At 44.2% G+C, this 21,677-nt stretch overlaps 1 protein-coding gene across 2 annotated transcripts in view; it reads right to left on the reverse strand.

The window, feature by feature from the left end:
- phip (PHIP subunit of CUL4-Ring ligase complex) overlaps nt 1-20,572 on the reverse strand; it is a 124,817-nt gene extending 104,245 nt beyond the window's left edge. For both annotated transcript variants that reach the window (XM_045695488.2, XM_045695487.2), the window contains exons 1-6: nt 19,840-20,572; nt 19,671-19,729; nt 19,553-19,582; nt 19,337-19,396; nt 9,693-9,843; nt 2,848-2,946 (exon numbers count right to left, since the gene is read on the reverse strand). In XM_045695488.2, coding sequence (XP_045551444.1) covers nt 2,848-2,946; nt 9,693-9,843; nt 19,337-19,396; nt 19,553-19,582; nt 19,671-19,729; nt 19,840-19,960 — 520 coding nt within the window. In that variant the 5' untranslated portion in view covers nt 19,961-20,572. The remainder of the gene's footprint in view (nt 1-2,847; nt 2,947-9,692; nt 9,844-19,336; nt 19,397-19,552; nt 19,583-19,670; nt 19,730-19,839) is intronic.
- Between the last annotated feature and the right edge of the window lie 1,105 nt (nt 20,573-21,677).

The raw sequence follows: 21,677 nt of genomic DNA on the forward strand, positions 1-21,677 counted from the left end.
GTCTGAATGGAGACCAGAGTCTCTGCAGCCCTGACCTTTAGCTGGGTCTGAATGGAGACCAGAGTCTCTGCAGCCCTGACCTTTAGCTGGGTCGTATAGGAGACCAGAGACTCTGCAGCCCTGACCTTTAGCTGGGTCATATAGGAGACCAGAGACTCTGCAGCCCTGACCTTTAGCTGGGTTGTATAGGAGACCAGAGCCTCTGCAGCCCTGACCTTTAGCTGGGTCTGAATGGAGACCAGAGACTCTGCAGCCCTGACCTTTAGCTGGGTCTGAATGGAGACCAGAGACTCTGCAGCCCTGACCTTTAGCTGGGTCTGAATGGAGACCAGAGACTCTGCAGCCCTGACCTTTAGCTGGGTCATATAGGAGACCAGAGACTCTGCAGCCCTGACCTTTAGCTGGGTCTGAATGGAGACCAGAGACTCTGCAGCCCTGACCTTTAGCTGGGTCGTATAGGAGACCAGAGACTCTGCAGCCCTGACCTTTAGCTGGGTCTGAATGGAGACCAGAGACTCTGCAGCCCTGACCTTTAGCTGGGTCTGAATGGAGACCAGAGTCTCTGCAGCCCTGACCTTTTGCTGGGTCTGAATGGAGACCAGAGTCTCTGCAGCCCTGACCTTTAGCTGGGTCGTATAGGAGACCAGAGACTCTGCAGCCCTGACCTTTAGCTGGGTCTGAATGGAGAACAGAGTCTCTGCAGCCCTGACCTTTAGCTGGGTCTGAATGGAGACCAGAGTCTCTGCAGCCCTGACCTTTAGCTGGGTCTGAATGGAGACCAGAGTCTCTGCAGCCCTGACCTTTAGCTGGGTCGTATAGGAGACCAGAGACTCTGCAGCCCTGACATTTACCTCGGTCTGAATGGAGACCAGAGACTCTGCAGCCCTGACCTTTAGCTGGGTCTGAATGGAGACCAGAGACTCTGCAGCCCTGACCTTTAGCTGGGTCATATAGGAGACCAGAGACTCTGCAGCCCTGACCTTTAGCTGGGTCTGAATGGAGACCAGAGTCTCTGCAGCCCTGACCTTTAGCTGGGTCGTATAGGAGACCAGAGACTCTGCAGCCCTGACCTTTAGCTGGGTCTGAATGGAGACCAGAGACTCTGCAGCCCTGACCTTTAGCTGGGTCGTATAGGAGACCAGAGTCTCTGCAGCCCTGACCTTTAGCTGGGTCTGAATGGAGACCAGAGTCTCTGCAGCCCTGACCTTTAGCTGGGTCGTATAGGAGACCAGAGACTCTGCAGCCCTGACCTTTAGCTGGGTCTGAATGGAGACCAGAGTCTCTGCAGCCCTGACCTTTTGCTGGGTCTGAATGGAGATCAGAGTCTCTGCAGCCCTGACCTTTTGCTGGGTCTGAATGGAGACCAGAGTCTCTGCAGCCCTGACCTTTAGCTGGGTCGTATAGGAGACCAGAGACTCTGCAGCCCTGACCTTTAGCTGGGTCTGAATGGAGAACAGAGTCTCTGCAGCCCTGACCTTTAGCTGGGTCTGAATGGAGACCAGAGTCTCTGCAGCCCTGACCTTTAGCTGGGTCTGAATGGAGACCAGAGTCTCTGCAGCCCTGACCTTTAGCTGGGTCGTATAGGAGACCAGAGACTCTGCAGCCCTGACATTTACCTCGGTCTGAATGGAGACCAGAGACTCTGCAGCCCTGACCTTTAGCTGGGTCTGAATGGAGACCAGAGACTCTGCAGCCCTGACCTTTAGCTGGGTCATATAGGAGACCAGAGACTCTGCAGCCCTGACCTTTAGCTGGGTCTGAATGGAGACCAGAGTCTCTGCAGCCCTGACCTTTAGCTGGGTCGTATAGGAGACCAGAGACTCTGCAGCCCTGACCTTTAGCTGGGTCTGAATGGAGACCAGAGACTCTGCAGCCCTGACCTTTAGCTGGGTCGTATAGGAGACCAGAGTCTCTGCAGCCCTGACCTTTAGCTGGGTCTGAATGGAGACCAGAGTCTCTGCAGCCCTGACCTTTAGCTGGGTCGTATAGGAGACCAGAGACTCTGCAGCCCTGACCTTTAGCTGGGTCTGAATGGAGACCAGAGTCTCTGCAGCCCTGACCTTTTGCTGGGTCTGAATGGAGACCAGAGTCTCTGCAGCCCTGACCTTTAGCTGGGTCGTATAGGAGACCAGAGTCTCTGCAGCCCTGACCTTTAGCTGGGTCTGAATGGAGTCCAGAGACTCTGCAGCCCTGACCTTTAGCTGGGTCTGAATGGAGACCAGAGACTCTGCAGCCCTGACCTTTAGCTGGGTCTGAATGGAGACCAGAGTCTCTGCAGCCCTGACCTTTAGCTGGGTCTGAATGGAGACCAGAGTCTCTGCAGCCCTGACCTTTAGCTGGGTCGTATAGGAGACCAGAGACTCTGCAGCCCTGACCTTTAGCTGGGTCGTATAGGAGACCAGAGCCTCTGCAGCCCTGACCTTTAGCTGGGTCATATAGGAGACTAGAGTCTCTGCAGCCCTGACCTTTAGCTGGGTCTTAATGGAGACCAGAGACTCTGCAGCCCTGACCTTTAGCTGGGTCTGAATGGAGACCAGAGTCTCTGCAGCCCTGACCTTTAGCTGGGTCGTATAGGAGACCAGAGACTCTGCAGCCCTGACCTTTAGCTGGGTCTGAATGGAGACCAGAGACTCTGCAGCCCTGACCTTTAGCTGGGTCTGAATGGAGACCAGAGACTCTGCAGCCCTGACAGTGACCGGAAGTGTGTTCCACATACATGTCCACATACATGTCATTATATGTAGGCTATGTTCTATTCTGTTATTCTCCCCAACAGAACATACAAACTGAAGTAACATATACCATCAACTACATTACACAACATTTAACCAATCAGAGGATACCTACCGATGCTGGGCGGGCTCCCGTAGATGACTGGCGGCTCAGGGGGCCTACCACAGTGCAGTGCTGCCAGGGCCAAACCCTTCCACACCACATGCTTACAGCCTGCAGGAAAGAAGAAAAAACACACACACACACACGTTAAACAAATATGCTCAACACACACACACACACACACACACGAACACATATTAACACACAATGGAAACACATGTTAAATACACACACACACACTCATTAAATATACAAACACACACACACACAAACATCTTAAACACACAAAAGAAACACATGTTAAATACACACACACACACACACGTTAAACACAAATAACACGTTAAACACACACACACACACGTTAAAAACAATTGTTTTGGGGGGGCAGCTAAAAAAAAAGGATCAAAGGTTACTAAAGCAGAACAATGGTGAGAAGCCAGTAGGCTACATATGTACGATGGTGAGAAGCTGCTCCCGCTGCACCGAACCAAACGCACCCAGTAGGCTAAATAAGTATGATGGTGAGAAGCTGCTCCCGCTGCACCGAACCAAACGCACCCAGGAGGCTACATATGTATGATGGGGAGAAGCTGCTCCCGCTGCACCGAACCAAACGCACCCAGTAGGCTACATATGTACGATGGTCAGAAGCTGCTCCCGCTGCACCGAACCAAACGCACCCAGTAGGCTACATATGTACGATGGTGAGAAGCTGCTCCCGCTGCACCGAACCAAACGCACCCAGTAGGCTACATATGTATGATGGGGAGAAGCTGCTCCCGCTGCACCGAACCAAACGCACCCAGAAGACTATATACAGTTGAAGTCAGAAGTTTACATACACCTTAGCCAAATACATTTAAACTCAGTTTTTCACAATTCCTGACATTTAATCCTATTAAAAATTCCCTAAGGTCAGTTAGGATCACCACTTTCTTTTAAGAATGTGAAATGTACACTCAATTCGTATTTGGTAGCATTGCCTTTAAATTGTTTAACGTGGGTCAAATGTTTCGGGTAGCCTTCCACAAGCTTCCCACAATAAGTTGGGTGAATTTTGGCCCATTCCTCCTGACAGAGCTGGTGTAACTGAGTCAGGTTTGTAGGCCTCCTTTCTCGCACACACTTTTTCAGTTCTGCCCACAAATTTTCTACAGGATTGAGGTCAGGGCTTTGTGATGGCCACTCCAATACCTTGACTTTGTTGTCCTTAAGCCATTATGCCACAACCTTGGAAGTATGCATGGGGTAATTGTCCATTTGGAAGACGCATTTGCGACTAAACTTTAACTTCCTGACTGATGTCTTGAGATGTTGCTTCAATATATCCACATAATTTCCCCCCCTCATGATGCCATCTATTTTGTGAAGTGCACCAGTCCCTTCTGCAGCAAAGCACCCCCACAACATGATGCTGCCACCCCCATGCTTCACGGTTGGGATGGTGTTTTTTGGCTTGCAAGCCTCCCCCTTTTTCCTCCAAACATAACGATGGTCATTATGGCCAAGCAGTTCTATTTTTGTTTCATCAGAACCAGAGGACAATTCTCCAAAAAGTACGATCTTTGTCCCCATGTGCAGTTGCAAACCGTTGTCTGGCTTTTTTATGGCGGTTTTGGAGCAGTGGCTTCTTCCCTGCTGAGCGGCCTTTCAGGTTATGTCGATATAGGACTCGTTTTACTGAGGATATATATACTTTTGTGCCTGTTTCCTCCAGCGTCTTCACAAGGTCCTTTGCTGTTGTTCTGGGATTGATTAGCACTTTTCGCACGATAGTACGTTCATCTCTAGGAGACAGAACGCGTCTCCTTCCTGAGCGGTATTACGGCTGCATTGTCCCATGGTGTTTATATTTGCATACTATTGTTTGTACAGATGGACGTGGTACCTTCAGGCGTTTGGAAATTGCTTCCAAGGAAGAACCAGACTTGTGGAGGTCCGCAATTTTTAAGTATCTATATCCACAGTAAAACGAGTCCAATATCAACATAACCTGAAAGGCTGCTCAGGAAGGAAGAAGCCACTGCTCCAAAACCGCCATAAAAAAGCCAGACTACGGTTTGCAACTGCACATTTGGACAAAGATCGTACTTTTTGGAGAAATGTCCTCTGGTCTGATGAAACAAAAGTAGAACTGTTTGGCCATAATGACCATCGCTATGTTTGGATGAAAACTAGGGGGAGAGAACACCATCCCTACCGTGAAGCACGGGGGTGGCAGCATCATGTTGTGGGGGTGCTTTGCTGCAGGAAGGACTGGTGCACTTCACAAAATAGATGGCATCATGAGAAAGACAAATTATGTGGATATATTGAAGCAACATCTCAAGACATCAGTCAGGAAGTTAAAGCTTGGTCGCAAATGGGCATTAATAAATGGACAATGACCCCAAGCACACTTAAAAAGTTGTGTCAAAATGGCTTAAGGACAACAAAGTCAAGGTATTGGAGTGGCTATCACAAAGCCCTGACCTCAATCCTATAGAAAATTTGTGGGCAGAAATTAAAAAGCGTGTGCAAGCAAGGAGGCCTACAAACCTGACTCAGTTACACCAGCTCTGTCAGGAGGAATGGGCCAAATTTCACCCAACTTATTCTGGGAAGCTTGTGGAAGGCTACCCGAAACATTTGACCCAAATTAAACAATTTAAAGGCAATGCTACAAAATACTAATTGAGTGTATGTAAACTTCTGACCCACTGTGAATGTGATGAAAGAAATAAAAGCTGAAATAAATCATTCTCTCTACTATTATTCTGACATTTCACAATCTTAAAATGAAGTGGTGATCCTAACTGACCTAAGAAAGGCGATTTTTACTAGGATTAAATGTCAGGAATTGTGAAAAACTGAGATTAAATGTATTTGGCTAAGGTGTATGTAAACTTCCTACTTCAACTGTATGTACCCAGTAGGCTATATATGCACCCACGAGGATATATATGTACCCAGTAGGCTATATATGTACCTAGCAGGCTATATATGTACCTAGCAGGCTATATATATATACCCAGTAGGCTATATATGTACCCAGTAGTCTATATATGTACCTAGCAGGCTATATATGTACCCAGCTGGCTATATATGTACCCAGTAGTCTATATATGTACCTAGCAGGCTATATATGTACCTAGCAAGCTATATATGTACCCAGTAGTCTATATATGTACCCAGTAGCTTATATATATGTACCTAGCAGGCTATATATATGTACCCAGTAGCCTATATATGTACCTAGCAGGCTATATATGTACCCAGCAGGCTATATATGTACCGAGCAGACTATATATGTACCTAGCAGGCTACATATGTACCCAGCAGGCTATATATGTACCCAGCAGGCTATATATGTACCCAGTAGCCTATATATGTACCTAGCAGGCTATATATGTACCTAGCAGGCTATATATGTACCCAGTAGTCTATATATGTACCTAGCAGGCTATATATGTACCCAGTAGTCTATATATGTACCTAGCAGGCTATATATGTACCCAGTAGCCTATATATATGTACCTAGCAGGCTATATATATATATATGTATCCAGTATGCTATATATGTACCTAGCAGGCTATATATGTACCGAGCAGGCTATATATGTACCCAGCAGGCTATATATGTACCCAGTAGACTATATATGTGCCCAGTAGGCTATATATGTACCCAGTAGGCTATATATGTACCCAGCAGGCTATATATGTACCCAGCAGGCTATATATGTACCTAGCAGGCTATATACAGTGGGGGGGAAGTATTTGATCCCCTGCTGATTTTGTACGTTTGCCCACTGAAAAAGAAATGATCAGTCTATAATTTTAATGGTAGGTTTATTTGAACAGCGAGAGACAGAATAACAACAAAAAAATCCAGAAAAACGCATGTCAAAAATGTTATTACATTATTTACATTTTAATGAGGGAAATAAGTATTTGACCCCTCTGCAAAACATGACTTAGTACTTGGTGGCAAAACCCTTGTTGGCAATCACAGAGGTCAGACGTTTCTTGTAGTTGGCCACCAGGTTTGCACACATCTCAGGAGGGATTTTGTCACACTCCTCTTTGCAGATCTTCTCCAAGTCATTAAGGTTTCGAGGCTGACTTTTGGCAACTCGAACCTTCAGCTCCCTCCACAGATTTTCTATGGGATTAAGGTCTGGAGACTGGCTAGGCCACTCCAGGACCTTAATGTGCTTCTTCTTGAGCCACTCCTTTGTTGCCTTGGCCGTGTGTTTTGGGTCATTGTCATGCTGGAATACCCATCCACGACCCATTTTCAATGCCCTGGCTGAGGGAAGGAGGTTCTCACCCAAGATTTGACAGTACATGGCCCCGTCCATCGTCCCTTTGATGCGGTGAAGTTGTCCTGTCCCCTTAGCAGAAAAACACCCCCAAAAGCATAATGTTTCCACCTCCATGTTTGACGGTGGAGATGGTGTTCTTGGGGTCATAGGCAGCATTCCTCCTCCTCCAAACACGGCGAGTTGAGTTGAAGTCAAAGAGCTCCATTTTGGTCTCATCTGACCACAACACTTTCACCAGTTGTCCTCTGAATCATTCAGATGTTCATTGGCAAACTTCAGACGGGCATGTATATGTATTCTTGAGCAGGGGGACCTTGCGGGCGCTGCAGGATTTCAGTCCTTCACGGCGTAGTGTGTTACCAATTGTTTTCTTGGTGACTATGGTCCTAGCTGCCTTGAGATCATTGACAAGATCCTCCCGTGTAGTTCTGGGCTGATTCCTCACTGTTCTCATGATCATTGCAACTCCACAAGGTGAGATCTTGCATGGAGCCCCAGGCCGAGGGAGATTGACAGTTCTTTTGTGTTTCTTCCATTTGCGAATAATCGCACCAAATGTTGTCACCTTCTCACCAAGCTGCTTGGCGATGGTCTTCTAGCCCATTCCAGCCTTGTGTAGGTCTACAATCTTGTCCCTGACATCCTTGGAGGGCTCTTTGGTCTTAGCCATGGTGGAGAGTTTGGAATCTGATTGATTTATTGCTTCTGTGGACAGGTGTCTTTTTTACAGGTAACAAGCTGCGGTTAGGAGCCCTCCCTTTAAGAGTGTGCTCCTAATCTCAGCTCATTACCTGTATAAAAGACACCTGGGAGGCAGAAATCTTTCTGATTGAGAGGGGGTCAAATACTTACTTCCCTCATTAAAATGCAAATCAATTTATAACATTTCTGGCATGTGTTTTTCTGGATTTTTTTGTTGTTATTCTGTCTCTCACTGTTCAAATAAACCTACCATTAAAATTATAGACTGATCCTTTCTTTGTCAGTGGGCAAACGTACAAAATCAGCAGGGGATCAAATACTTTTTCCCCCCACTGTATGTACCTAGCAGGCTATATATGTACCCAGTAGACTATATATGTACCCAGCAGGCTATATATGTACCCAGTAGGCTATACATGTACCTAGCAGGCTATATATGTACCCAGCAGGCTATATATGTACCCAGCAGGCTATATATGTACCCAGCAGGCTATATATGTACCCAGCAGGCTATATATGTACCTAGCAGGCTATATATGTACCTAGCAGACTATATATGTACCCAGTAGGCTATATATGTACCCAGTAGGCTATATATGTACCCAGTAGCCTCTATATGTACCCAGTAGCCTCTATATGTACCCAGCAGGCTATATATGTACCCAGTAGGCTATATATGTACCTAGCAGGCTATATATGTACCTAGCAGGCTATATATGTACCCAGCAGGCTATATATGTACCCAGTAGGCTATACATGTACCCAGTAGGCTATATATGTACCTAGCAGGCTATATATATGTACCTAGCAGGTTATAGCCTACTCTTTTGCCTTGCGCAAACGTTGGTGATGCAGAAATGTGAGACCACGTGTGGCTGTTTTATGAAAATCTAGGAATATTTGCAGAAGGAAACATTTCAGTGGTTCACCAATCAGGGCCTTGATGGACCATGTGCCCTTGGTGGAACGTTTTATATATTTTGGGGGAGGGCTGAGTTTATTTGAGACCATCAGGTGACGTTCCCTGGACAAACCAGGAACTAGACAAAACCAACCAGGGGACCAAGACACAATGTCCCAAAAACATTCCAAAAATGTCCACGGGGATGTCCCCGGGACCAACCAGGAACTAGACAAAACCAACCAGGGGACCAAGACACAATGTCCCAAAAACATTCCAAAAATGTCCTCGGGGACGTCCCCGGGACCAACCGGGAAATAGACAAATCCTCCAGGGGACCATGACACAATGTCCTGATGACAGGGGACCATGACACAACCTTGTCCTTGTGACGTCCAAGGTTGTCCTAACGACTCATTATCGTTAGCAGGGTATGTCATGTGATTACAGTACTGACTCTTATTGGTGCGTAGCAGGCTAACATGTCATGTGATTACAGTACTGACTGTTATTGGTGAGTAGCAGGCTAACATGTCATGTGATTACAGTACTGACTCTTATTGGTGCGTAGCAGGCTAACATGTCATGTGATTACAATACTGACTGTTATTGGTGCGTAGCAGGCAAACATGTCATGTGATTACAATACTGACTCTTATTGGTGCGTAGCAGGCCAACATGTCATGTGATTACAATACTGACTGTTATTGGTGCGTAGCAGGCCAACATGTCATGTGATTACAATACTGACTCTTATTGGTGCGTAGCAGGCCAACATGTCATGTGATTACAATACTGACTGTTATTGGTGCGTAGCAAGCCAACATGTCATGTGATTACAATACTGACTGTTATTGGTGCGTAGCAGGCCAACATGTCATGTGATTACAATACTGACTCTTATTGGTGCGTAGCAGGCCAACATGTCATGTGATTACAGTACTGACTGTTATTGGTGCGTAGCAGGCTCTGTCGCCCCGCCCCCAGCAGACTGTGTATCCCGGGGACGCTGGCAGGAACCTCCTTCTCCAGAAGAGGACACACCCTCTGGCACACCTGCAGCAGGTGGTCCGGACTGATGTGACCATACAGCTTCACCTGCACACACACACACACACACACACACACACACACACACACACACACACACACACACACACACACACACACACACACACACACACACACACACACACACACACACACACACACACACACACACACACACACACACACACACACACACACACACACACACACACACACACACACACACACACACACAAATAATTCAGGTTATGGATAACAGCTGACCAGCCATTACAACAGTAAGGTCAGTATGACTACAGTATTCCCTATTCTCCATTAGAGGTCGACCGATTAATCGGAATGGCCGATTAATTAGAGCCGATTTCAAGTTTTCATAACAATCGGAAATCGGTATTTTTGGACGCCGATTTGGCCGTTTTTTTTTTTTTTTTTTTTGACCTTTATTTAACTAGGCAAGTCAGTTAAGAACACATTCTTATTTTCAATGACGGCCTAGGAACGGTGGGTTAACTGCCTTGTTCAGGGGCAGAACGACAGATTTTTACCTTGTCAGCTCAGGGATTCAATCTTGCAACCTTATGGTTAACTAGTCCAACGCTCTAACCACCTGCTTTACATTGCACTCCACGAGGTTGCGCGAATGCAGTAAGAAGCCAAGGTAAGTTGCTAGCTAGCATTAAACTTATCTTATAAAAAACAATCAATCAATCATAATCACTAGTTAACTACACATGGTTGATGATATTACTAGTTTATCTAGCCAGTCCTGCGTTGCATATAATCGCTTAGGTACACGTTGCTCCAACCATAAACATCAATGCCTTTCTTAAAATCAATACACAAGTATATATTTTTAAACCTGCATATTTAGTTAATATTGCCTGCTAACATGCATTTCTTTTAACTAGGGAAAGTGTGTCACTTCTCTTGCAAACAGAGTCAGGGTATATGCAGCAGTTTGGGCCGCCTGGCTCGTTGCGAACTGTGAAGACTATTTCTTCCTAACAAAGACAGCCGACTTCGCCAAACGGGGATGATTTAACAAAGGCGCATTTGCGAAAAAAGCACAATCATTGCACGACTGTACCCAACCATAAACATCAATGCCTTTCTTAAAATCAATACACAGAAGTATATATTTTTAAACCTGCATATTTAGCTAAAATAAATCCAGGTTAGCAGGCAATATTAACCAGGTGAAATTGTGTCATTTTGCATTCATTGCACGCAGTCAGGGTATATGCAACAGTTTGGGCCGCCTGGCTCGTTGCGAACTAATTTCCCAGAATTTTACGTAATTATGACATAACATTGAAGATTGTGCAATGTAACAGGAATAACGTTTTGTTTTCGAGATGATAGTTTCCGGATTCGACCATATTAATGACCTAAGGCTCGTGTTTCTGTGTGTTATTATGTTATAATTAAGTCTATGATTTGATAGAGCAGTCTGACTGAGCGGTGGTAGGCAGCAGCAGGCTCGTAAGCATTCATTCAAAATAGCACTTTCGTGCGTTTTGCCAGCAGCCCTTCGCAATGCATTGCGCTGTTTATGACTTCAAGCCTATCTACTCCTGAGATGAGGCTGGTGTAACCGATGTGAAATGGCTAGCTAGTTAGCCGGGTGCGCGCTAATAGCATTTCAAACGTCACTCGATCTGAGACTTGGAGTGGTTGTTCCCCTTCCTCTACATGGGTAACGCTGCTTCGAGGGTGGCTGTTGTCGATGTGTTCCTGGTTTGAGCCCAGGTAGGAGCGAGGAGAGGGACGGAAGCTATACTGTTACACTGGCAATACTAAAGTGCCTATAAGAACATCCAATAGTCAAAGGTATATGAAATACAAATCGTATAGAGAGAAATAGTCCTATAATTCCTATAATAACTACAACCTAAAACATCTTACCTGGGAATATTGAAGACTCATGTTAAAAGGAAAAAACAGCTTTCATATGTTCTCATGTTCTGAGCAAGGAACTTAAACGTTAGCTTTTTTACATGGCACATATTGCACTTTTACTTTCTTCTCCAACACTTTGCATTATTTAAACCAAATTGAACATGTTTCATTATTTTATTGAGGCTAAATAGATTTTATTGATGTATAATATTAAGTTAACATAAGTGTTCATTCAGTATTGTTATAATTATTACATTATTACAAATAAATAAATAAACAAATCGGCCGATGAATCGGTATCGGCCCTTTTTTGGTCCTCCAATAATCGGTATCGGCGTTGAAAAAGCATAATCGGTCGACCTCTATTCTCCATATAATTACATTCAGTACAATTACATTCAGTACAAATAAAATCAATAAAATTACATTCAGTACAATTACATATCTATCATATGTTGTCCACCGAAGAGTGATCTTCTTAAAATGCCTGGCCTACTTTTCAGACGGCATTCACACACCGAGCCACTCTGCTGCCCAATTAGAAACACACACACACACACACCAAGCCGCTCTGCTGCCCAATTAGAAACACACACACACACACACACACACACACACACACACACACACACACACACACACACACACAAAGCCGCTCTGCTGCCCAATTAGACACACACACACACCAAGCAGCTCTGCTGCCCAATTAGACACACACACACTCCCACACACACACACACCAATGAATGAACCTTTAATTGCCTTTAACATGATCTCATTGGTCTGCAGACGTGACCCGTTTAATAAGAACACACTCATAAATAAAGCTATAAGCGAAAATACTCGCCATGTGGCAGAGGAATGCATGGAGCATGGGTGAATGTGTGTGTGGTAGCTAATAAAACCACCATCATCATCATCATCATCACTAATATAATAATAATAATGTTGTTAAGATGGCGCCGAAGAACATGGCTGACGTTTTACATTCTCCCAACCAATTGTGCTATTTTGTTATTTTGTTTTTGCGTTTTGTGTAACTTATTTTTATACTTATTGTGTACATAATGTTGCTGCTACCGTCTCTTATGACCGAAAATAACTTCCGGACATCAGAAAAGCGATTACTCACCGCGGACTGGAAGAAACATTTTCCTTTAACGAGTCCGACGAGAACGATATCCTGCTTTCACTGGAACAGGCCCAGACCCGCGCCTTTTGCGTGAAGAAAAGACACAGGAAAAGGGCCCACAGATCGGGCAGCCTTCTGAGAATCCGGAGGCGAGAGAGTAAACTCCCACTGCCATCCGTTCTTCTTGCTAACGTGCAATCATTGGACAATAAAATTGATGACCTACAATTAAGATTATCCTACCAACGGGACATAAAAAACTGTAACATCTTATATTTCACCGAGACGTGGCTGAACAAAGAAACAGACAATATAGAGCTGGCGGGATTTTCCATGCACCGGCAGAACAGAGACGCTACCTCTGGTAAGACGAGGGGTGGGGTTGTCTATTTGTCAATAACAGCTGGTGCGCGATGTCTAATATTAAAGAAGTATTGAGGTATGGCTCGCCTGAGATAGAGTACCTTATGATAAGCTGTAGACCACACTATCTACCAAGAGATTTCCCATCTGTATTATTCGTAGCTGTCTATTTACCACCCCAAAGCGATGCTGGCACTAAGACCGCACTCAACCAACTCTATAAGGCCATAAGCAAAGAACAAAATGCTCATCCAGAAGCGGCGCTCCTAGTGGCTGGGGACTTTAATGCAGGCAAACTTAAATCAGTTTTACCTTGAGGTGCATGTCACCAGTCTGGCGCCTCCAAAGCCAGCCCCACGCACCAGGCCTTTAGTGCACCTGCCCAGTCCAGTATGTCCTGTTCCTGCTCCTCGCACGAGCCCTGTGGTGCGTGTCCCTAGTCTGGCGCCTCCAAAGCCAGCCCCACGCACCAGGCCTTTAGTGCGCCTGCCCAGTCCAGGACATCCTGTTCCTGCTCCTCGCACTAGCCCTGTGGTGCACGTCCCTAGTCTGATGCCTCCAAAGCCATCCCCACGCACCAGGCCTTTAGTGCGCAGTCCCCGTCTAGAGCTTCCGGCGACAGTGCCCCGTCTAGAGCTTCCGGCGACAGTTCCCCGTCTAGAGCTTCCGGCGACATTGCCCCGTCCAGTGCTTCCGGCGACGTCCTACAGTCCGGAACTGACAGAGACGGCCCACAGTCCGGAACCTGCAGAAACGGCCCACCAGTCCGGAACCTGCAGAAACGGCCCAACAGTCCGGCGCAGCCAGAGTCGCCCGCCAGTCCGGCGCAGCCAGAGTCGCTCCTCAGCCCAGAGCCTTCAGCGGACAGGTTAGGTTGGGGACTAGGGCCATAACCAGAGCCACCTCCGTAGGGGGGAGTTTGGGGAAGGGGGGGGGTGTTTGCACAGGAACCGTCGGTGACGGTGACCACCCTTCCCTCCCTTTAGTTTTGGTTTTTTTTTGTGGGTTATTGTTGGAGTCTTTTGGTTAAGGTGCATTCGGGGTCTGCATCTTTGGGGGGGGGGGGTATGTCGTGGAAAATTGTCTTAAGAATAACACTTCTTACAAGAACTTGTAAATTCAATATAGACTTTAATACAAAGTAAAAAAGCCGAGCCGGTCCGCGGACAACAACTGCCTTCCTTAGGCCCTGGCTCTGCTTTTATGCATATACAATACATAGGTCCATCCTTTATGTAAATGAAGTAAAACCCCCTATGCGTTCTGCCACCATTTTCTTTCATTTTAGCTCTAACATAGTAGCGGCTGGACTCTCCTCATATGGATATGAAAATAATGCATGCATTGCAGGCTTACGCTTGGCATATATTTAGTCATGGCCATACATACAGCTTGCCTGGCCTTTGCGTGGTTCCTACTTGGGGATGTATGGCCATCTGTTATTTCCACTCAGGGCCTGCTGTCAGTCTCCTCTTTCGCTAGCTAATGTATTTCTATCTTTCTTCCCTCAGCAAGTCTACCTTTCTCCCACAGGTACTGTCACGTCCTGACCAGTAAGGGGTCATTTTGTTATATTAGTTGGTCAGGACGTAGCAGGGGTGTGTTTGATTTATGTGTCTTTGGTTTTTGGGTAATGTCTATGTTGTCTATTTATATGATTGAATGTCTATTTAGTCTTTCTATGTTCAGGTTTGGTTTGGCCTTCAATTGGGAGCAGCTGTTGTTCGTTGCTTCTAATTGGAGGCCATATTTAAGTAGGGGGTTTTCGTCACTGTGTTTGTGGGTAGTTGTTCCGTGTATAGCTGTGTAGCCTTACAGGACTGTTTTCGTTGTTGTTTGTTATTTTTGGTCTAAGTGTTCACGTTTATCAAAATAAAAAGGAAGATGAGCACGATACCCGCTGCGACTTGGTACACTTTTTATGACGCACCTGACAGCCATGGATTACAGGCAACATCCATATCAAGCTAAAGGCTAGAGCTGCCACTTTCAAGGAGTGGGAGACTAATCCGGACGCTTATAAGAAATCCCGCTATGCCCTCAGATAAACCATCAAACAAGCAAAGCGTCAATACAGGATTAAGATTGAATCCTACTACACCAGCTCTGACGCTCGTCGGATGTGGCAGGGCTTGAAAACTATTATTGGATTACAAAGGGAAACCCAGATGCGAGCTGCCCAGTGACGCGAGCCTACTAGACGAGCGAAATGCCTTTTATGCTCGCTTCGAGGCAAGTTACACTGAAACATGCACGAGAGCACCAACTGTTCTGGATGACTGTGTGATAACGCTCTCGGTAGCCAATGTGAACAAAACCTTTAAACAGATCAACATTTACAAAGTCGCTGAGCCAGACGGATTACCAGGACGTGTACTCAAAGCATGCGCGGACCAACTGTCAAGTGTCTTCACTGACATTTTCAACCTCTCCCTGACCACGTCTGTAATACCTACATGTTTCAAGCAGACCACCATAGTCCTTATGCCCAAGAAAACGAAGGTAACCTGCCTAAATGATTACCGCCCCATGGCACTCACGTCGGTAGCCGTGCAACTGGATCCTGGACTTCCTGACGGGTGCCCCCAGGTGGTAAAAGTAGGCAACAACACTTCTGCCACGCTGATTCTTAAAAACTGGGGCCCCTCAGGGGTATGTACTTAGTCCCCTCCTGTATTCCCTGTTCACCCACGACTGCGTGGCCAAACACGACTCCAACACCATCACAAGGTTTGCTGAAGACACAACAGTTGAAGACCTGATCACCGACAACAATGAGACGGCCTATAGAGAGGAGGTCAGAAAACTGGCAGCGTGGTGCCAGGACAACAACCTCTCCCTCAATGTGAGCAAGACTAAGGAGCTGATTGTGGACTACAGGAAAATGCGGGCTGAACAGGCCCCCATTAACATTGACAGGGCTGTAGTGGAGCACCATCGAGAGCATCCTGAACGGTTGCATCACCGCCTGGTATGGCAACTGCTCGGCATCTGACCGTAAGGCGCTACAGAGGGTAGTGCAAACGACTCAGTACATCACTGGGGCAAAGCTTCCTGCCATCCAGGACCTATATAATAGGCGGTGTCAGAGGAAAGCCCATAAAATTGTCAGAGACTCCAGTCACCCAAGTTATAGACTGTTTTCTCTGCTACCTCACGGCAAGCGGTACCGGAACGCCAAGTCAAGGACCAAAAGGCTCCTCAACAGCTTCTACCCCCAAGCCATAAGACTGCTGAACAATTCATAAATCACCACCAGACAATTTACATTGACCCCCCCTTGTACACTGCTGTCACTTCGCCCCCAACCTACATGTACAGATTACCTCAACTAGCCTGTAGCCCCGCACACTGACTTGGTAACGGTGCCCCCTGTTTATAGCCTCGTTATTGTTATTCTTATTGTGTTACTTTTTATTATTAATTTTTATTTTAGTTTATTTGGTAAATATTTTCTTAACTCTTCTTGAACTGCACTGTTGGTTAAGGGCTTGTAAGTAAGCATGTAAGCATGTTATGTTGTATTCGGAGCATGTGACAAATAAAGATGGATTTGATTTATCACTAATATCACTATCACCATCATTATCACTAATATCACTATCATCATTATTATCACTAATATCACTATCATCATTATCACTAATAGCATTATCACTATCATCATCATTATCACTAATATCACTATCATCATTATCACTAATATCACTATCATCATCATTATCATTACTGGTATCACTAATATCACTATCATCATCATTATCACTAATGTCACTATCATCATTATCACTAATATCACTATCATCATCATTACCACTAATATCACTATCATCATTACCACTCATATCACTATCATCATCATTATCATTATCACTAATATCACTATCAACATCATCACTAATAGCATTATCATCATCATCATCACTAATATCACTATCATCATCATCATCATCACTATCATCATTAATATCACTAATATCACTATCATCATTACTATTATCACTAATATCACTATCATCATCATTATCACTAATATCACTATCATCATCATTATCACTAATATCACTATCATCATTATCACTAATATCAATATCATCATCATTATCACTAATATCACTATCATCACCATTATCACTAATATCACCATCATCATTAATCACTAATATCACTATCATCATCATCATTATCACTAATATCACTATCATCATCATCATCATCATCATCACTATCATCATCATTATCACTAATATCACTATCATCATTATCACTAATATCACTATCATCATCATTACTATTATCACTAATATCACTATCATTATCACTAATATCACTATCATCGTCATTATCACTATTATCATCATCACTAATATCATCATCATCATTATCATTAATATCACTATCATCATTATCACTAATATCACTATAATAATTATTACCATTACTAATATCACTATCATCATTATTATTATCACTAATATCACTATCATCATCATTATCACTAATATCACTATCATCATCATTACTATTATCACTGATATCACTATCATCATTATCACTATCATCACTATCATCATTATCACTAAAATCACCATCATCTCTACATTACTATTGTTGTCGTCATGAAATTAATGTTCATAATGACAAAAGACATCTATTAGAGGGAGAAAACATTGACCATCATAATATCATCATGATAATTACCAGAATTGTTGTTATTAATATATAAATAATTGTTATTGTTATAAATATATGATCTGTTCTATGTGTTATAGATCTGTCATTGTCATTTAAAGCCAGTCTATGAAGAGGTTGATCTGTTCTATGTGCTCTATTTCTATGATTCCAGTTATTAAGTAATATTTTTTGTCTATTATTTTAGGTTTTGTACACCAGCTTCAAACAGCTGAAAATAAAAAATGTTGGGGTTATGGAAAATATATTTCACAGCGGTTTAGATGGTACAATGATTCTCTACATTATACTTGCTTGTTTTGTCACATAAACTGAAATGAGGTTAATTATTAGAATTTAAGCAACCAGGAAATGGTGGAGCGATTTCTGCATAGTTCACCTTTAAGAACATGTCGCATCTTAAGATGAAGCAGTGGAGGACTGAGACAGTAGGCCCGGCCAGCCGCATCACAACCCCCGCTCACTGGCGGAGGGAGAAATGGCAGAGCAAGGAGAGGAGGAGGGGGGAGAGTAGACAGACACACTGTCAATATTGTTGTTCTATAAAATGTATAGATTTAGTTTTAGTCGAGTCTGCAAAAGATCATGATGACTGTGGGCTTCTGATGATGTAAAAAAAAAAAAAAAAAAAAACATGTCATAGAAAAAAAGGATTTAAAAAAGATTACGGTTATGATAATTTGCCAGAAATATAAAAGTTTTAAAATATCTAAACACTTGATCTCAAAATTCTAAAATATGTATTCTATTGACATTGATTGGTGTTATTCATGCAGTGTGCATTAGCATTATGTAAAATCACCATGTAATTGACCTAATTAGTCCATTAATTAATAAAGCCATAATAATTAGATTTAAGCTCAATATTACCCCATGTCAAGCCTTGTCTCCCCCTCTCCTCCAGTCCTGAGATAAGACACACTCCTCTCTCTCCCCCTCCTGCACACTCTCCTTCTGATAAAACTCTCTTTAAAACGACATTTTTATATCCCAGTGCTTTCTGATATGACTGTTTATATATTCTCCTAAAAGCAGTGTTTTACCTCGTCCCGCTGCTTGTGTGTTTTAGCCACACACATACACACAGACACACACACACAGCAAGGCTCTCTCTGTACAGCAGGAGCTGGGCGCCTTCATCTCGTGTAAAGCTGTGTCGCAGGAGTCCCTCCCCCGCGCGATCCAACGCCACAACACTCATGACGTACCAACATTTCACACACATTTTCACTACTATTTAAATGTTTTGGACATGCCTGTCACCAAACTCTCACCCCAGGGTCCCCGATGGACCAGGACAATACTCTTTGGTTCCTCTGGGCCCGGTTGGGTTCACGTTTTCTCGGTACAATCCTTTTTTTACTTTTTTTTTTCCTGATTTAAAAATTGCGGGAAATTCAATTTTTATTTTGCTCTCTCTAAAAAAACTTTTTCTCAGTTAGAGAGGAGCCTTACCAAATCTTCGTATCTCCCTGGGTGCTCCTTCCCTGTCCAGTCCCGTCGTGTAGGTAGTAGCTGCAGGAAATGCACAGTTCAGTCTGATCACTAATACTATCAACTCGTCTATTTTGTCTTTTTTTAAAACATTAAATAAGAAATCTGCTTCAAATCAACATGAGAAAGTGCAGTGAGAGCAGCTTGATGCGAGGCGAGCATAGATACACGACTCACCTCCTTCTCCTCCACCTCCCGGATCAACGTCTGGAAATAGATTTTAAAAAACTCTAAATCACACACCGAGACAAACGTGAGAATAGAATAAATAATGTTAAAATAGCATCGGACCCACCTCTGCTGCGTTCTGGCACGGTCCAGACTGTAGAAAGCGGGCGATTAGGAAGTAGAGTTCTGTCGGGGCGAGAGAGAGGACGGAGCGGGTTAGCTACAGAGGAGGGCGCCGGAGCGACTGGACACAATTACAACATCTAAATGTCACATATTCTGCTCTCTCTACTCACCAGAATGTAGCTGGGCGATCAGTTTACTGTCTGAATCCATTTTCGATGTTGTTTTTGTGTGTCTGAGGGAGTGTGCCCTATAGCTGTCACTGTTTACCCCGCAGGAAAACACTTCCTCCATTCAGGACCGTAGCACCGCTAAACAGCCAGGCCCGGCCACCATACAAACCCCTCCGCGTTTCAGACAAATAGGCCCTCCGACGGGGCTCAACCCCGAACAACACATCGCCTCGATAACACCTCGATAACTTGTAGTGAGAGTCACTCGGCGGTTTGTATAACACACCGGAGCGACATAAAGACACCGTTAAAGTAGTAAGTATTTATGTGCGTCCCTCGGCCTCCCCTCCTCCTCCTGTAATAACGCAAGCCCCCTGTGCGCAGGACCAGCAAGTAGTGCAGGCTGCTGTAGACACGGGACGTGGAAGGGAGGCAGCGGGAGCAGCAACACGGGAGCAGCAACACTGGAGCAGCAACGCTGGAGCGCAACACGGAACAAGAAGAAGAAGCGTGGCACAGAAAATGGTTGTTACATTGTTACGACGCGACCACTGATTCGATACACTGTTATTATTTACACTGTTTTTTTGGTTTGTTTTTTATAAAACTGTTACAAAAGTATCCGATACGCGCAGCTGCTTTATGAACAGTCTCCAGATCAAGTTAACAACGAGACGTTATCTTACAAACACAGATGCATTTGGAGGAGCCTATTCATTGTGATTGTCGTGTTGCTGTAATATTTTCGACGTGTTTTTTGGGGGGTTGGTTGGTTGGTTATTTATTCGTGAGAGCTGTGGGTTTATGATCGTGTCGTTATTGTGTAACTAAACAAGGTGTGTGTGAAACAGCCAGTCCTGTTTCCACTGGGTTTCTCCTCCATTTGTCTCCGCTGCATGTGGCCCGCTCAGCCCCCGCTCCCAGCAGTAAAATGGGGGAAGGGTTGAGGAGGGGGGATCTACACTAATGAATGAAACCAAAACCTCGTGAGTTACAACAATCCACGCCGAATGGCAGACGGATCATGAAGACAGACATTTATAGAAACATACGGGTTAAATGACTTATGGTTGTATAGCTTGTCTTTACGCCCGACCCTTTAAATATTGTTGTTGTTGTACAGGTTAGGTTTTCTTTACGCCTGGTTTTAAAAGTAGCGAGGATCATTAAAAATGCTAAAATATATTTTTTAAACAATTCAAATAAATACACCATGAAAATACTCCAAACTTTTTGTATTTTTAAAATCCATCAGTAATAAACCATTTTACTGCCATGGATAAATACTGAATGGAGTTCAGGGATTTGGGTGGGAATGCAGGTATTGAGTTTATTGTAAAATGTCACCTTCTCTATTCGTATTCACTTATATATATATATATATATATATATATATACACATTTTCTAATGGTATCAGGTATTTTTTATAGTATTCAAATAAAATAATATGTGCTTCATTTGCAGAAATACAATGTATGTATTTGCATATGTGAATTAGATGAACATAGAGAGTGGAATCGAGCAGATCTCGGCCTACCTGCACTCACCTGCGCTGTTTAGACTCCCTCATTAATTACTGTTGTCACATTCTGTTCCATAATTTAACAAGTGTATCAATAGCAGTATAACCTGTGTTTGGGGGGAGATGAAAGAGTCTCAGGAGTCAAATGAAAACAATCAAATCAGTGAGAGGTGAGTGAGGAGGGTTTTGCACCCCTCAAACACAGAAAATAGATGGCAAAAAAAAAATAGATCTTTAGATGGGAATAAAAGGAGGTAGAGTAACAGCCTGTATCTCACTGGGTGTTTGTAGGGTTGTTATCAATCCCGAACTGAC

Source organism: Salmo salar, chromosome 15 (assembly GCF_965601325.2).
Source record: "Salmo salar chromosome 15, fSalSal1, whole genome shotgun sequence".
Lineage (NCBI taxonomy): Eukaryota > Metazoa > Chordata > Actinopteri > Salmoniformes > Salmonidae > Salmo > Salmo salar.